Source organism: Heptranchias perlo, chromosome 1 (genome assembly GCF_035084215.1).
Source record: "Heptranchias perlo isolate sHepPer1 chromosome 1, sHepPer1.hap1, whole genome shotgun sequence".
Classification (NCBI taxonomy): domain Eukaryota; kingdom Metazoa; phylum Chordata; class Chondrichthyes; order Hexanchiformes; family Hexanchidae; genus Heptranchias; species Heptranchias perlo.
The window spans coordinates 51,066,249-51,080,686 of NC_090325.1; the positions used below are offsets into that span (position 1 = coordinate 51,066,249).

The following is a 14,438-nucleotide window of genomic DNA, read 5'->3' on the forward strand; positions in this document are numbered from 1 at the left end:
GCTCATTAGTAAGAAGTGTGATGATTAATTGTAAACAATTTTACAACACCAAGTTATAGTCCAGCAATTTTATTCTAAATTCACAAGCTTTCGGAGGCTTCCTCCTTCGTCAGGTGAAAATGTGAAATGACTATAACTTGGTGTTGTAAAATTGTTTACAATTGTCAACCCCAGTCCATCACCGGCATCTCCACATCATGATTAATTGAGGAAGTGTTTGGGGAGTGTTGGTATTGGTCGTTATACTCTGTGCGTGTATAAGTCAGTCAATCAGCGCTCCCCCGGAGGAATCCCATTCGGTGTGACCCTGCTAGGGGGCGCCAATAAGCTCCTCACTGTTCCCTTTAAGAAGGGGACGTTTACAACTAACGTTGCTCTCTTAGTAAGAGTATCACTTTTAAAATCTCGAGTTATTATAAATAATTTAACATTTTTTTAAAAAATAGAAAAACTGAGTAACACTGCTCTTGAGCAAAACCTTTTGTCAAAGAACCATTTCTTTCAGGCGTAGGGAGGTGGGTTGGGGGAGGAACTTTGCTAAATATTGTAGCGAGAGCCGGGAATGAGCTGCATCCTCTAGTACAGAAGCCAGACCCCGCTGCGTTGCTACAGAGAGTGTCCCCGCCAGCCGAGCCTGGAGTGACCGACGCGGCGACAAGATGTGCGCGGCCGTCCCCACCACCCCGGAGGACCTGGCCACGTTGTCCCAGCTGGATGAGACCGCTCTCCTGGACGTGCTTAGCAACAGATTCCGGCATAACCAAATTTATGTAAGTAACAAACGAAAACAAAACAAGTTTACTTAACTTACGCCAGGTTCTAGGCGCCAGCTGGGCTCCATTAAAAGTCCCGGTTTAGCAAACGCAGTGTAAGTAAAATTGTTTCCTATCATTTGACTTGAACTAACTAAACTAAACAGGCATTACTGCGGAGGGACGTTTTATGTTCTTAACTCTCTTCTAAGCTGACGTAGGTGATCTTGCTTTGAATCGCTTTGTTTAGTCAACACGGACAGAGTATTCCGACAGGAGGCTGAGAGCTTTGTTTTCAACAAATTTGAAAGTGAGATACCGCTGAAGTACCAAACTGGCCAAGTGTTTTAATCGAATCATCTAATGTTGCTGTTGTATGGGTGTTCAAATATTGTATTGACTGGACTTTGGGGACGTACTAATACTTTAATGACCCTTTAGTAAGGAGAGGTAATCGACCCCCCCCATCAGTGTACATGCTGAATTTTTCCTACAGTTTTTGTTCTGTTATACGTGAGCAGCAGAGCTTTCACTGAATTTCTAGGTACTTTGACAAGGGGGGATGGAGGAGGAGGACAAACACAGACCCCCAGGTTACCAATTGATACCAGGGAGTTTAAACTACTTATTAGCCCTTCTTCCCCCTCCCTACTACTCTAAATATCCAGATGCACTTGGCATCATCAAAGGGTGGTCAGGCTTCAACCACAATGAGATATGGGCTTACTACTTCCCAGTCACTGCAAGTTAGATGCCCACAGCAACTTGAATTTATATAGTGCCTTTAATGTAGTAAAACGTCTCAAGGTGCTTCACAGGAGCATTATCAAACAAAATTTGACACTGAGCCACATAAGGAGATATTAGTACAGATGACCAAAAGGAGATATTAGTACAGATGACCAAAAGGAGATATTCGGACAGGTGAGCAAAAGCTTGATCAAAGAGGTAGGTTTTAAGGGGTGCCTTAAAGGAGGAGAGAAAGGTAGAGATAAAGAGGTTTAGGGAGGGAATTCCAGAGCTTAGGGCCTAGGCAGCTGAAGGCATAGCTGCCAGTGGAGGGGTGAAGGAAATCAGGGATGCACAAGAGGCCAGAATTGGAGGAATGCAGAGTTTTTGGAAGATTGTAGGGCTGGAGGAAGTTACAGAAATAGGGTGGGGTGAGGCTATGGATGGATTTGAAAACAAGGATGAGAGTTTAAGTTGTTGCCAGATCAGGAGCCAAAGTTGGTCAGTGAACACGGGTGATTGGTGAATAGGACTTGATGTGAGTTAGGATACATGCAGCAGAGTTTTGGATGAGCTTAAGTTTATGGAGTGTGCAAGGTGGTAAGAACTCAAATATTTGAAGGAAAGCAAATGACCTTGATGCTTGCCATGGTGAATACTTATTTTTAGAAGGATGTTGCACGATTGCAGAGTTTCTGTAGTGTGGTGTGACACAAAGTAAGACATTTTTATGTTTCCAAAGCAATTATGTTTTTTAGATTTTTCTAAAATTAACTGGAAGTTCTGACTTTAAAGTAGCTTATATTTATTTTTTGTTCCCTGCCATCTGCCTTTTTATGAACAGTGAAGATGAAAGACTGATGGTTAGTAAAATACTGTATTAAGTAAATAATATACTTCATTGACAGTGAAAGTGACAGATTTTAAAGAGCTTTGGGATGCTCTGAGGATGTGACAGGTGCTATAGAAGGGCAAAAAGCAAAATACTGCAGAGACTGGAAATCTGGAATAAAGGCAGAAAATGCTGAAAACTCTCAGCAGGACAGATAGCATCTAGAGAAAGGAAGGTATGGTTAATGTTACTGTGCTGTTGGTGGAAGAGGCTGCATTCTGGGCTTGTTTGTAAAATCTGCTTTTGTAAGTTTGAGGATATTATGGTAATATTGTGCAAAGAAAGAAAGGAATTGCACTTATGTAGTGTGTTTCAGGAAGTCCCAACGTATGTTACTGCCGGTTAGTAATTGGTGCTCTGATCAGGCTGCACCTTGAGTACAATGTTCAGTTTTGGTCACCAAGACATAAGGGAAACCTTCAAGCCATGGGAGCAGTGCAGAGAAGATCCTTAAGGCTGATAATTAGTATTCAAAGAATTAAGTCATGATGTATGACTGGAGAAACTGGGTCTCTTAAGCTTTGAAAGAAACCAACTGAGCGGAGACCTTCTAAAAGTATGCAAGACATTAAACAGTATACACAAGGTAAACAATTTAGAAAAACAGGAACATAGAAGCAGGAGTAGCCACTTGAGCCTGTTCTGCCTTTCTATTAGATCATGGCTGATCTGTACCTCAACTCCATTTATCCACCTTCTCCCCATATCTCATGATACCCGAACAAAAATCTATCGACCTCCGTCTTGAAAATTTAAATTCGCCCAGGGTCCACAGCCTTTTAGGGGAGAGTGCTCCAGATTTCCATTAACTTTGTGTGGAAAAAGTGCTTCCTGATTTCACTTCTAAGAACATAAGAAATAGGAGCAAGAGTAGGCCATACTGCCTGCTCTGCCATTCAATAAGATCATGGGTGATCTTCTACCTCAACTGTACTTTCCTGCCCTATCCCCATATCCCTTGATTCCCTTAGTGTCCAAATATCCATCGATCTCATTCTTGAATATACTCAATGACTGAGCATCCACAGCCCTCTGGGGTAGAGAATTCCAAAGATTCACAATCCTGAGTGAAGAAATTTTTCCTCATCTCGGTCCTAAATGGCCCACCCTTTATCCTGAGACCATGACCCCTAGTTCGAGACTCCAGCTAGGGAAAACAGCCTCTCGACATCTGCCCCGTAAGAATTTTATGTTTCAATGAGATCACCTCTCATTCTTCTGAACTCCAGAGAATATAGGCCCATTCTACTCAGTCTCTCCTCATAGGATCACCCTCTCATCCCAGCAATCTATCTAGTGAACCTTCATTGCACCCACTCTAAGGCAAGTATATCCTTCCTTAGGTAAGGAGACCAAAACTGTACACAGCACTCCAGGTGTGGTCTCACCAAAGCCCTATATAATTGCAGCAAGACCTCCTTACTCTTATACTCCAACCCCCTTGCAATAAAGACTAACATACCATTTGTCTTCCTAATTACTTGCTATACCTGCATGTTAACTTTCTGTGATTTGTGTAGAAGGACACCCAAATCCCTCTGACTACCAATATTTCTTAGTCTCCTTTTTAAAAAAAAAATATTTTGCTTTTCTATTCTTTCTAACGAAGTGGATAATTTCACATTTCCCCACATTATACTCCACCTTATCGCCCACTCACTTTACCTGCCTGTATCCCTTTGCAGCCTCTTTGTGACCTCCTCACAGCTTACTTTCCCACCTAGCTTTGTATCATCAACAAACTTAGATACGTTACACTCTGTCCCCTCATCTAAGTCATTGATATATTTTGTAAACAGTACTTTTTCTTTACTAACCTTAATTACTTTAAGTTCCTCACCCCCATTAGACCCTTGGTTCCCCATTATTTCCAGTTTTTTTTTGTCTTCTACTGAGACAAGTACAAAATATTTGTTTAACGTCTCTGCCATTCCTTATTCCCCACTATAATTTCTCCTGTCTCAGCCTCTAAGGGACCCACGGTTACTTTCTCTAATGTCTTCCTTTTTACATACATGTAAAATCTGTTTTTATATTTCTTACTAGTTTAATCTCATATTCAGTTTTCTTCCTCTTTGTCAATTTCTTGGTCACCCTTTGCTGATTTCTAAAACCCTCTCAATCCTCAGGCTTACTACTTTTTGGCAACATTGTACACTTCTTATTTTAATCTAACACTATCCTTAACTTTTCTAGTTAGTCACAGTTGGATCACTTTTCCTGTGGAGTTTTTATTCCTCAAGGAATGTATGTTCATTGAGAATTATGAATTAATTCTATAAATGTTCACCATTGCTTATCTACAGTCATATCTTTTAATCTAATTTCCCAATCTACCTTGGCCAACTCACCCCTCATACCTACGTAATTGGCTTTGTTTAAATTTAAGACACTACTTCCGGACTTAAATACATCACTCTCTCAAACTCAATATGAAATTCTGTCTCATTATGATCACTCTGCTCCAGAGGATCCTTAACTATAAGATTACTAATTAACCCTTTCTCATTATGCAATACTAGATCTAAAATACCTTGTTCCCTAGTTGGTTCCTTGACATATTGTTTTAGAAAACTGTCTCGAATGCATTGCATGAACTCGTCTTCTGACTAGCCTAGCTCTAATTTTAAGATTATGCCCCATTGTTCTGGATTCCCTACCAAAGGAAATAGTTTCGCTGTATTTACCCTATTAAATCCCTTCATCCTGTTAAAGACCTCGGTTGAGGGGTGATCTAATCGTCTAATCTCAAAGGTATATAAGACAAGTTTATACAACCTGTCGTCATAAATTAACCCTTCAAGCCATGGTATCCTGGTGAATCTGCACTGTCCCCACTCCAAGGAGAGTATATCCTTCTTGGAGAAGTACATCATGATAAACCAAGGCACTAGAATAAGGGTACTTAGGCTAAAGTTGGTGAAAGGACAACTATCTTGGGTCCTCCAGTTTAAAGACAAATGAATTTGCTGAACAATTTGGAACTGACTGTTTCTGCATTTTGAATCAGCCATTTCAAAAACCACCACGCAACCAAGTCCAGGCTCGCAGAAAGCGATGACAGCTGGGTGCATGTTGATAAAAATTCATGAAATGTTATCTCTGTATAAGCCCGTGAGCCTGAAAGCTCTTTATTGCTGGTGATTTGCATTAGCGTGACTGGAAGGGAAAAAAAAAGTTGCTGGTGATTGGGTGTTTCTAACACCTCCCTGCTGTTGCTGCTCTTCCCTCACAACCCCCCCCACCTCCAGTTTGTTTTTCTAGTATTGTTACTTCGTGTGTAATCTGCTGATTCAATAAAAAGGCATAGATGACTGGCCTTTTTTTTTAAAAAAAAGGCTGCATCGTTTTGACCAAAACATTGCATTACAAGACAATTTGCATTCATGGTTGACAACGCATTTATTCTAATTTGTTCTCTAGATGTGGGTGATGCTGGCAAAGCTGTATTTCTGTTGCCTGGATAAGGTGGTGGGGGATCTTCTTTTACAGCTGTAATCCTTGTGCTGATGCTTGCACAGTGGTGGTGGGTAGGGAATTTCAGGATTTTGACCCAACAACAATGAAGGAATAGTGGTATATGTCTAAGTCAGGATGGTGTGTAACTTGGAGGGGAACTTGGAGATAAATAGGGGGAATTTTAACCCCCAAGCACGGGAGAGTTGGGGACAGGTGGGAAGGTTAAAATTGCAAAATCAAACCCAATGCTAACCCGCCTCCAACTTGCGTTTTTAACGGAGGCCCTTTTGGCTGCGTGCAAGTAATCTGCTCGCCGAAGGAGGGTCGGTCGTTAACATGTGGGTCAACGATTAACAGTTAATGAGGCGCATTTGAAGCAATTTCAACAGAAATTTGCATTTAATGCCACCAGCACTGGTTTCACTCGGGAAATTCGCCAGTGAAATGGAGGCAAGATAAAATTGCACTTCATGGGGCTGTTTAAATTTCTGATAGCCCGATATGAATAAAGGCTCAGTGCTTAAAGGTGCTTTCTCAGTTTCCCCCGGCAAACGTTATGTAGAGAGTTCTTATGATCATAGAGGTGTTCTAGAAGTTTGGAGGCTTTCAAATGGACTACTTCAGGATGGGAGGCACCATGGATTTGTCGTCTTCGTCTGATGTCCTATCACCATCCATGGCAGTAAAGTTGTGCTATGGTGGGATCTGCAGGTGCACAGCACAGACCTGGAGAGCTGCAGAGTGGCCGAGGTCGCAGGAGGCACTATCCACATGAGGGTCTACAGACAGGCTCAGCTTCCATGTATCTGCTTTTATACTTCGGCAGTCCAACATTCCAAATCTCTTCCCACCAGGAAACAGACTTAAGGGCTGGCCCATAGGAGACTAGGGATACCCCCTGCGAACTTGGCTCATGACCACTGAGGAATTCCACCAATGAGGTGCAAGAGTGCTACATTGAGAGCCACAGGACCACCAGGTGTGCATTTGAGAAAGCCATCAGTGTGTTGAAGATGCGCTTCAGGTGCCTAGATAGGCCTGGCTGTGTCCTTCGGTACTCGCCAGCGAGAGTGTCCAGAATCATAGTGGGGTGCTGTGTACTGCACAACATTGCTCAGCAGAGAAGATTTAGATGTGGAGGATGACCAAGGTGCTCATCAATCATCTTCTGATGAGTAGGGGGACAACGAGCAATATGAAGATGGGGCACCCATTACCAGACCAGCCGCGTACACTGCTGCCAGGGATGCCCTAATAGCTCAAAGGTTCAGCTAGTGACTGACACTGGAAAAAATAAACAATAAAATCCTCCTGTCAGAATTAAAAATATCTATCACTAGGCATCTGCAGGTTCTGAGTGTCTCCATCTCTGACTGACAAGAAGGCAGATGTACCACTTCTCTCCATGGTGTCCTCCTCTGCATCTGTGTGCTGCACAATTTGTGGTGGGCCGCTTCTAGTCCTCTTCCCACTCCCTCGCATTTTGCGCGCTCTTCTCTTACAAGGGACGTAAGAACAGACCTGTGAATGATTACTGGCCACATATTTACCTGATTAATGCAGTGCATTAGGTGAGGGTGACTATCCGACCGTTGCGTCTCACTACTGCATAAAGATTGGGGTGGGTGGCAGAGGTGCATGGATAAATGGGGAGGTGAGGAAGGACGGGTGCTATTGAAACTTAGGTGGGTGTGAGGAGAGATGTGGTGGAGTACGTTTGGCAAGACAGAATGAGTGGGGGTTGGGGGGGGGGTGGGTGTTGTGCACCACAATGTGGGTGAATCAGCAACTGAATTCACTTTTTTTTTCCTCCTGACCTGGTTAGGTTATTAAACCACTTCCTGCACTACAGCTAAGACTGGGGCACCATACTCCCTCTGTTCACCTCAGCTACCTCCAACCATGCTTTCATAGTGACAGCAGCAGGTTTCTTCCTCCTGTTGCAGGGGAAAAATATCTACCTCCCGCTCCTGACTGCATCTGCAGGAAGTCAAGGGAAGTATCATTAAATCTGGGTGCTGGCCTTGCTCGTCCTGAATTCATATTGACTAACTCTCATCGTCTCCTTCCAAAACCTCCTCGCTCCTCCGAATTCCATTTTTGCATTAGCCCTTTAATTGGTTGATTTGAGATCGCATCATGTGGTTGCGTATCACGCCCGCTGTCGCAGCTTGGCAACGTGAAACCTGGAAGGAAAAATTTAATTAGGCAATCAAGTTTAAAATCAGACACTACGACCCGCTAAATCTTTCACACTTGGGAACCCACCTTTGTTAATATCGGGGCCAGTGTACGCACAATACCGTTGCACTTGTCCTCCTCTTCTGCCGAGTGCTGTTGAAGTAGTTCATACATACTGCAGTCACAGTGTGCTAATGGTGCAGGTTGAATGTTGCCCCTGCCACTGCAATCAAGCCCAGGTAGGTGGTTATTTTTTTCAAATACCTTACTTGAGCTTTGTAAATGGTGGAGAGGCTTTTGAGGGGTCAGGTGGTGAGATGCTCATTGCAGAGTACCCAGCCTCTGCACTGCTTTTGTAGCCTTATGTTGATACGGTCCCTTAGAGGCAGAGACAGGAGAAATTATAATGGGGAATAAGGAAATGGCAGAGACGTTAAACAAATATTGTATCTGTCTTCACCATAGAAGACACAAAAAAATACCAGAAATAGTGGGGAGGCAAGGGGCTAATGAGTGAGGAACTTAAGTAATTAATATTAGTAAAGAAAAAGTACCAGTGAAAGTAATGAAACTAAAAGCCGACAAATCCCCCGGACCCGATGGCCTACATCCTAGGGTTTTAAGAGGTGGTTGTAGAGATAGTGGATGCATTGGTTGTGAACTACCAGAATTTCCTAGATTCTAGAACAGTCCCAGTGGATTGGAAGGTAGCAAATGTAACCTTGCTATTCAAGAAAGGAGGGAGAGAGAAAACGGGGAACTACAGGCCAGTTGGCCTGGCATCAGTAGTCGGGAAAATACTAGAATTGAAGAGGAAAGTTGTATACAAAAAAAAATTACTTTGGTCAGAAGGAAAATTAGAATCACAGGTTACAACATAGAAGGTGGTCATTCGGCCCATTTGAGTTCGTGCAGGCTCAATGCAAGAGCAATTCAGCTTGTCCCACTCCCCTGCCCTATCCCCGTTGCCCTGCAAATTTTTTCCTTTTCAAGTACTTATCCTGTTGCCTTTTGAAGGCCATGATTGCATCCGCCTCCACTACCCACCCACCCACCCCCCCCAGGCAGTGCATTCCAGATCCTAACCACTTGCTGTGTTTTTAAAAAAAAATTTCCTCATGTCACCTTTGGTTCTTTTGGCAATCACCTCAAATCTATGTCCTCTGATAGGTCCCAGTGTATTTATCAATCCCTCCGAATGTCCTAGAGTGTTCATCAATCCCTGTGACAAGTTCCAGTGTGCTTATCCAATACTCTGATGGGACCCATTGCATTTCTCAGTGACTGAGGGCCCAGTGTTTTTATCAATTCCTCTGATCGGGCGCGCTGTGTATATCAATCCCTCTGGTCGCAGAGATTTTATCAAACTCTCACTGTCCAAGTGTGTTTATCATTCCCTCTGTTTATCAATCTCTCAATGTCCCAGACTTTATCAACCCTCTAAGTCCCAGTGTGTTTATTGTCCCATTGTTTATGCATTACTAGGATAGGTTGCAGTGTGTTTAACAATCACTCTGAATGTCCCAGTGTGTTCATCTATCCCATTGAGAAGTCCCAGTATGTTTACCATTACTCTGGTCCCAGTATGTTTATCAATCCCTCTGATGGCCCCTGCTGTGTTTATCAATCCCTCTGATAGAATCATAGCCAGTGTTTAGTGACATCAGTTATTAGAATGGCGCAAGCTATTTTTAACAGGCTAATTTGTTTTAAAATGTAAATACTTAAAGACGCAGAATCTTTTATTTTAAAAGATGCAATGCTAAGCTTATTGTCCATTTCCAAATCTGAGATGGGTATAGCAATTTACTTTTTTTTATTATTCATTCACTGGATGTAGGCGTCGCTGGAAAGGCCAGCATTTAGTGACCATCCCTACTTGCCCTGATACAATTGAGTGGCTTTCTAGGCCACTTCAGAGGGCAATTGACAGTCAGGCACGTTGATGTGGGACTGGAGTCACGTATAGGCCAGACTAGGTAAGGATGGCAGGTTTCCTTCCCTGAAGGACATTAGTGAATCCAGTTTTTATACAAAAATCAACAGCTTCACTTTTACTGGTACCAGCTTCTTATTTCCAAATTTTTTTTTTTTTTTTGAAACTGAATTCAAATTCTCAAACAGCCTTAGTGGGATTTGAACTTGCAATCTCTGGCAGGTCGAGTTTCTGCCAGTTATATCAGCGCAATCCGTGTGGAATCGGCCTAATCAGCGCAAAAGATTGGGGAATTTTAAATGTGAGTTATGCCCAAAACCACTTGCATTCATGTCTTCAGAGATTGTTTCCACTGGTTTTCAGATTCAATTCACCTGGATCAGGCTCCGCCCACAACTGGCCACACCCTCAGGTCGACATTGCGAGATTCTGCCGATTGCACCAATTTGGAAGGGCTCTTCAAATTACACATTTTCTTAGGCGCACAGACACTCGTAGGCACGTTTTAGAAGTCTTTTCATATTAAAATATATTTAATTTACTAAAACTGACGTGTACACCAATGAAACTTTTAAATGGTTCAGTATACTTTTTTAAAGTCATTTTCAGCAATTTTTAAATCTGGTTACTCACAGGTGGACTGGGCACTTATTAAAAATGTTTATTATTGGTGATAAACCCATTTTTTTTATTCATTCATAGGATGTGGGCATTGCTGGCAAGGCCAGCATTTATTGCCCATCCCATGATCAGCTGAATTAATCAAACTGCACCAGGTTACCGCTCTTAAATACATCAAAGAATACTTTTTAATGGAAAGAAAATAAAATAAACAATATACTATTACATTGCCTGATTGTGAAGGCTCATGGAAGAGTTTACATTTGTGATTATGCCAATAAATTTTATCGGAAACTTGAACTGCAACCTAACTGGTGCAATTTCCCGATTGTGCCCAAAGTGGAAACTCTACTCCTGGATTTTTAGTCCAGGCTTCTGGATTACCAGTCCAGTAACATATCCACTACATTATTGCTTTTGTAGCGTGCATCGAAATTAATAACAATAGCATTTTTTAATTGCAAGATTAGTGTTAAATTGCACTAACAGTCCAGAGGATTAATGACTCCTTTTGTAATTTTCAAGATCCAAGATCATGCACCTCAAATGGTACTTGGCAAGGTCTCCATTTTAGATTGTAAACAATTTTACAACACCAAGTTATAGTCCAGCAATTTTATTTTAAATTCACAAGCTTTCGGAGGCTTCCTCCTTCCTCAGGTAAATGTTTTGATGGCATTTTAGATGGCATTGATGTAACTTCAGCTGAACTAATGTGCATTGTCCATTCTTGTTTTCTAATATTATGATTTTCTTATTTTGATTTAGTTACCTGCTGTCATGTCACCAACTTTTTAATGTTAATTTATCTAAATCAAGTTTGACATGTCACTACTTTTAGCTGTATTCCAGTATTCTGTACTAATTTGATCATTGTATGAAAATATTTTGTGTGCTGTTGATAGATGATTCATATGTATTATTAGTAGTGTATTCAGGTTTGTGCTGTGCCAGGTGCTAATATGGAAATTTGCAAGGTGATAGTAAATGAATGAGGTTGGTTTCAGTAGGTAGATTTCATGGTTGATTGATGTTGATGAAACCTTTTCTTTTATTCCCTTTTTTTAAAAAGGGGGGAGAAAACATTACTGAAGCTAGATCAACGGTTCTCCAACTGAGCTATTAGAGATAACATGAGTAAACAAGTCCCTGAAGTAAATGAGAAAAATCTCTCAAATAGTGTTTACCATTAAAACCACCACTTGCATTTTAAACCTAGGCAATCAGAGTTTTGACCGTGTTGTGGGAAAAGCTATACTACAGGTACCCATCTCCAATATAGGTGTAGAGCACTGCTTGCTGGCATCAAAATGCTGACTAAATTTTAATGTTACGAGACAGGCAACAGAAGCTCCTTTTAATCTTGGCTTTGTACTAAGTGGCAGTTATAACACATTGTGTGTGAAACTTAAGTTGGTGTGAGGCAGTCCTTGCTTGGAGGGTGTTCTGAAGAGTAGAGCAGTCTAAGGCTCAGTTAAAGAAAGCATCCAGAGAGGGGGATGGCGTTGGGGGCAAAAGTACAAAGTTTTTAGCGGAACCTGAATAAGATGGCTTCAGAAGTCTTGTGGAAACAGTTCTCGCTTATCTGCAACTTGAGATGAGGAGTCTCGACAACACTTTGTATGGCATTGAGTGGTGGATATGTAGAACTCATAAAATCATAGAAATTCATGGTATAGAAGGAGGCCATTCGGCCCATCGTGTCTGCCGGCAGAAAGAGCTATCCAGCCTAATCCCACTTTCCAGCTCTTGGTCCATAGCCTTGTAGGTTACGGCACTTCAAGTGTATTTCCAAGTACTTTTTAAATGCGATGAGAGTTTCTGCCTCTACCATCCTTTTCAGGCAGTGAGTTCCAGACCTCCTCCACCCTCTGGGTGAAAAAAAATTCTCCTCAACTTTCCTCTAATCTTTCTACCAATTACTGTAAATCTATGCCCTCTGGTTATTGACCTCTCTGCTAAGGGAAATAGGTCCTTCCTGCCCACTATATAGGGCCCTCATAATTTATACACCTCAATTAAATCTTCCCTCAGACTCCTCTGTTCCAAAGAAAATAACCCCAGCCTATTCAATCTTTCCTCATAGCTAAAATTCTCCAGTCCTGGCAACATCCTCGTAAATCTCCTCTGTACCCTCTAGTGCAATCACCTCTTTCCTGTAATGTGGTGACCAGAACTGTACGCAATACTCAAGCTGTGGCCTAACTAGTGTTTTATACAGTTCTAGCATAACCTCCCTGCTCTTTTATTCAGTGCCTCGGCTAATAAAGGAAAATATCCCGTATGCCTTCTTAACCACCTTATCTACCTGTCCTGCTGCCTTCAGGGATTTGTGGACATGCACTCCTAGGCCCCACTATTCCTCTACACCTCTCAGTATCCTCCCATTTATTGTGTATTCCCTTGCCTTGTTTGCCCTCCCCAAATGCATTACCTCACACTTCTCTGGATTGAATTCCATTTGCCACTTTTCTGCCCACCTGACCAGTCCATTGATATCTTCCTGCAGTCTACAGCTTTCTTCCTCACTATCAACCACACGGCCTGGATGTCATCAGCATACATATGAAAACTGACCTATGGTTAAGGATAATATTGCTGAGGGGAATGTGTAAATGAAGTTGAAGAGGAGGTTGAGGTTGGAAACTTGGGGTATTCTGGAGGTGACTGTGGGGGCAGCAGGAGAAGCCATTGCTGATGTGCTGTTTACATTGGAACATGTAAGATTGGAACCAAATGAGAACAGTCTTGCAGAGGTAGTATATTGAAGAAGTAATGGAGGAGGATGAAGCGGTTGAATATATTGCATGTCACAGAGGATGAGGAGGTCGTAGAGGGATAATTGACCACAGTTGCAGCCACAAAGGATGTTAGTGGTTTTGACCACAGGACAAGGTCTGAACGAGGTGATGTGAACAAGCAATTGAGTAAATTCAAGGACCTTCGAGAAAGAAGAGTTAAGATATAGGGAATAGTTTGAGAAAATGGAGGGGTCAAGGGTGGGCTTTTTGAGGAATGGAGAGATGATAACTGAAAAATGGTGCTGAAATTGCTTCACATCTCTGCATATTGTATAGTACAGTTGACCTCTAAGACTGGCACAATGAATCAGTAAATTGATCCAGTGAAATTGCTGAATTATACAATACTGGAAAGGTCCCAAGTTCAATTCCTGATTTGTGCTGACCTGATCTCAGCTAGGGCAACACCAGGGTGATCTAATTGGTTTTGGTGCCCTGGGCTAACGGGTAAAAATCAGCTAGGATTCCCATTCTTAGAATCATGGAAGCGGGCCCTTCGGCCCAACATGTCCATGTCGCCCAGTTTATACCACTAAGCTAGTCCCAATTGCCTACATTAGGCCCATATCCCTCTATACCCATCTTACCCATGTAACTGTCCAAATGCTTTTTAAAAGACAAAATTGTACCCACCTCTACTACTGCCTCTGGCAGCTCGTTCCAGACACTCACCACCCTTTGAGTGAAAAAATTGCCCCTCTGGACCCTTTTCCATCTCTCCCCTCTCTCCTTAAATCTATGCCCCCTTGTTATAGACTCCCCTACCTTTGGGAAAAGATTTTGACTATCTACCTTATCTATGCCCCTCATTATTTTATAGACTTCTATAAGATCACCCCTAAACCTCCTACACTCCAGGGAAAAAAGTCCCAGTCTATCCAACCTCTCCCTATAAGTCAAACCATCAAGTCCCGGTAGCATCCTAGTAAATCTTTTCTGCACTCTTTCTAGTTTAATAATATCCTTTCTATAATAGGGTGACCAGAACTGTACACAGTATTCCAAGTGTGGCCTTACTAATGTCTTGTACAACTTCAACAAGACATCCCAACTCCTGTATTCAATGT

General features: G+C 42.1%; 1 protein-coding gene across 2 annotated transcripts in view; it reads left to right on the plus strand.

The window, feature by feature from the left end:
- The first annotated feature begins 309 nt into the window (after positions 1–309).
- LOC137322030 (myosin-IIIb) overlaps positions 310–14,438 on the plus strand; it is a 166,085-nt gene continuing 151,956 nt past the window's right edge. The window contains exon 1 of one of the 2 annotated variants that reach the window (XM_067985063.1): positions 310–770. In XM_067985063.1, coding sequence (XP_067841164.1) covers positions 660–770 — 111 coding nt within the window. In that variant the 5' untranslated portion in view covers positions 310–659. The remainder of the gene's footprint in view (positions 771–14,438) is intronic. The other variant, XM_067985055.1, reaches the window with a different exon arrangement.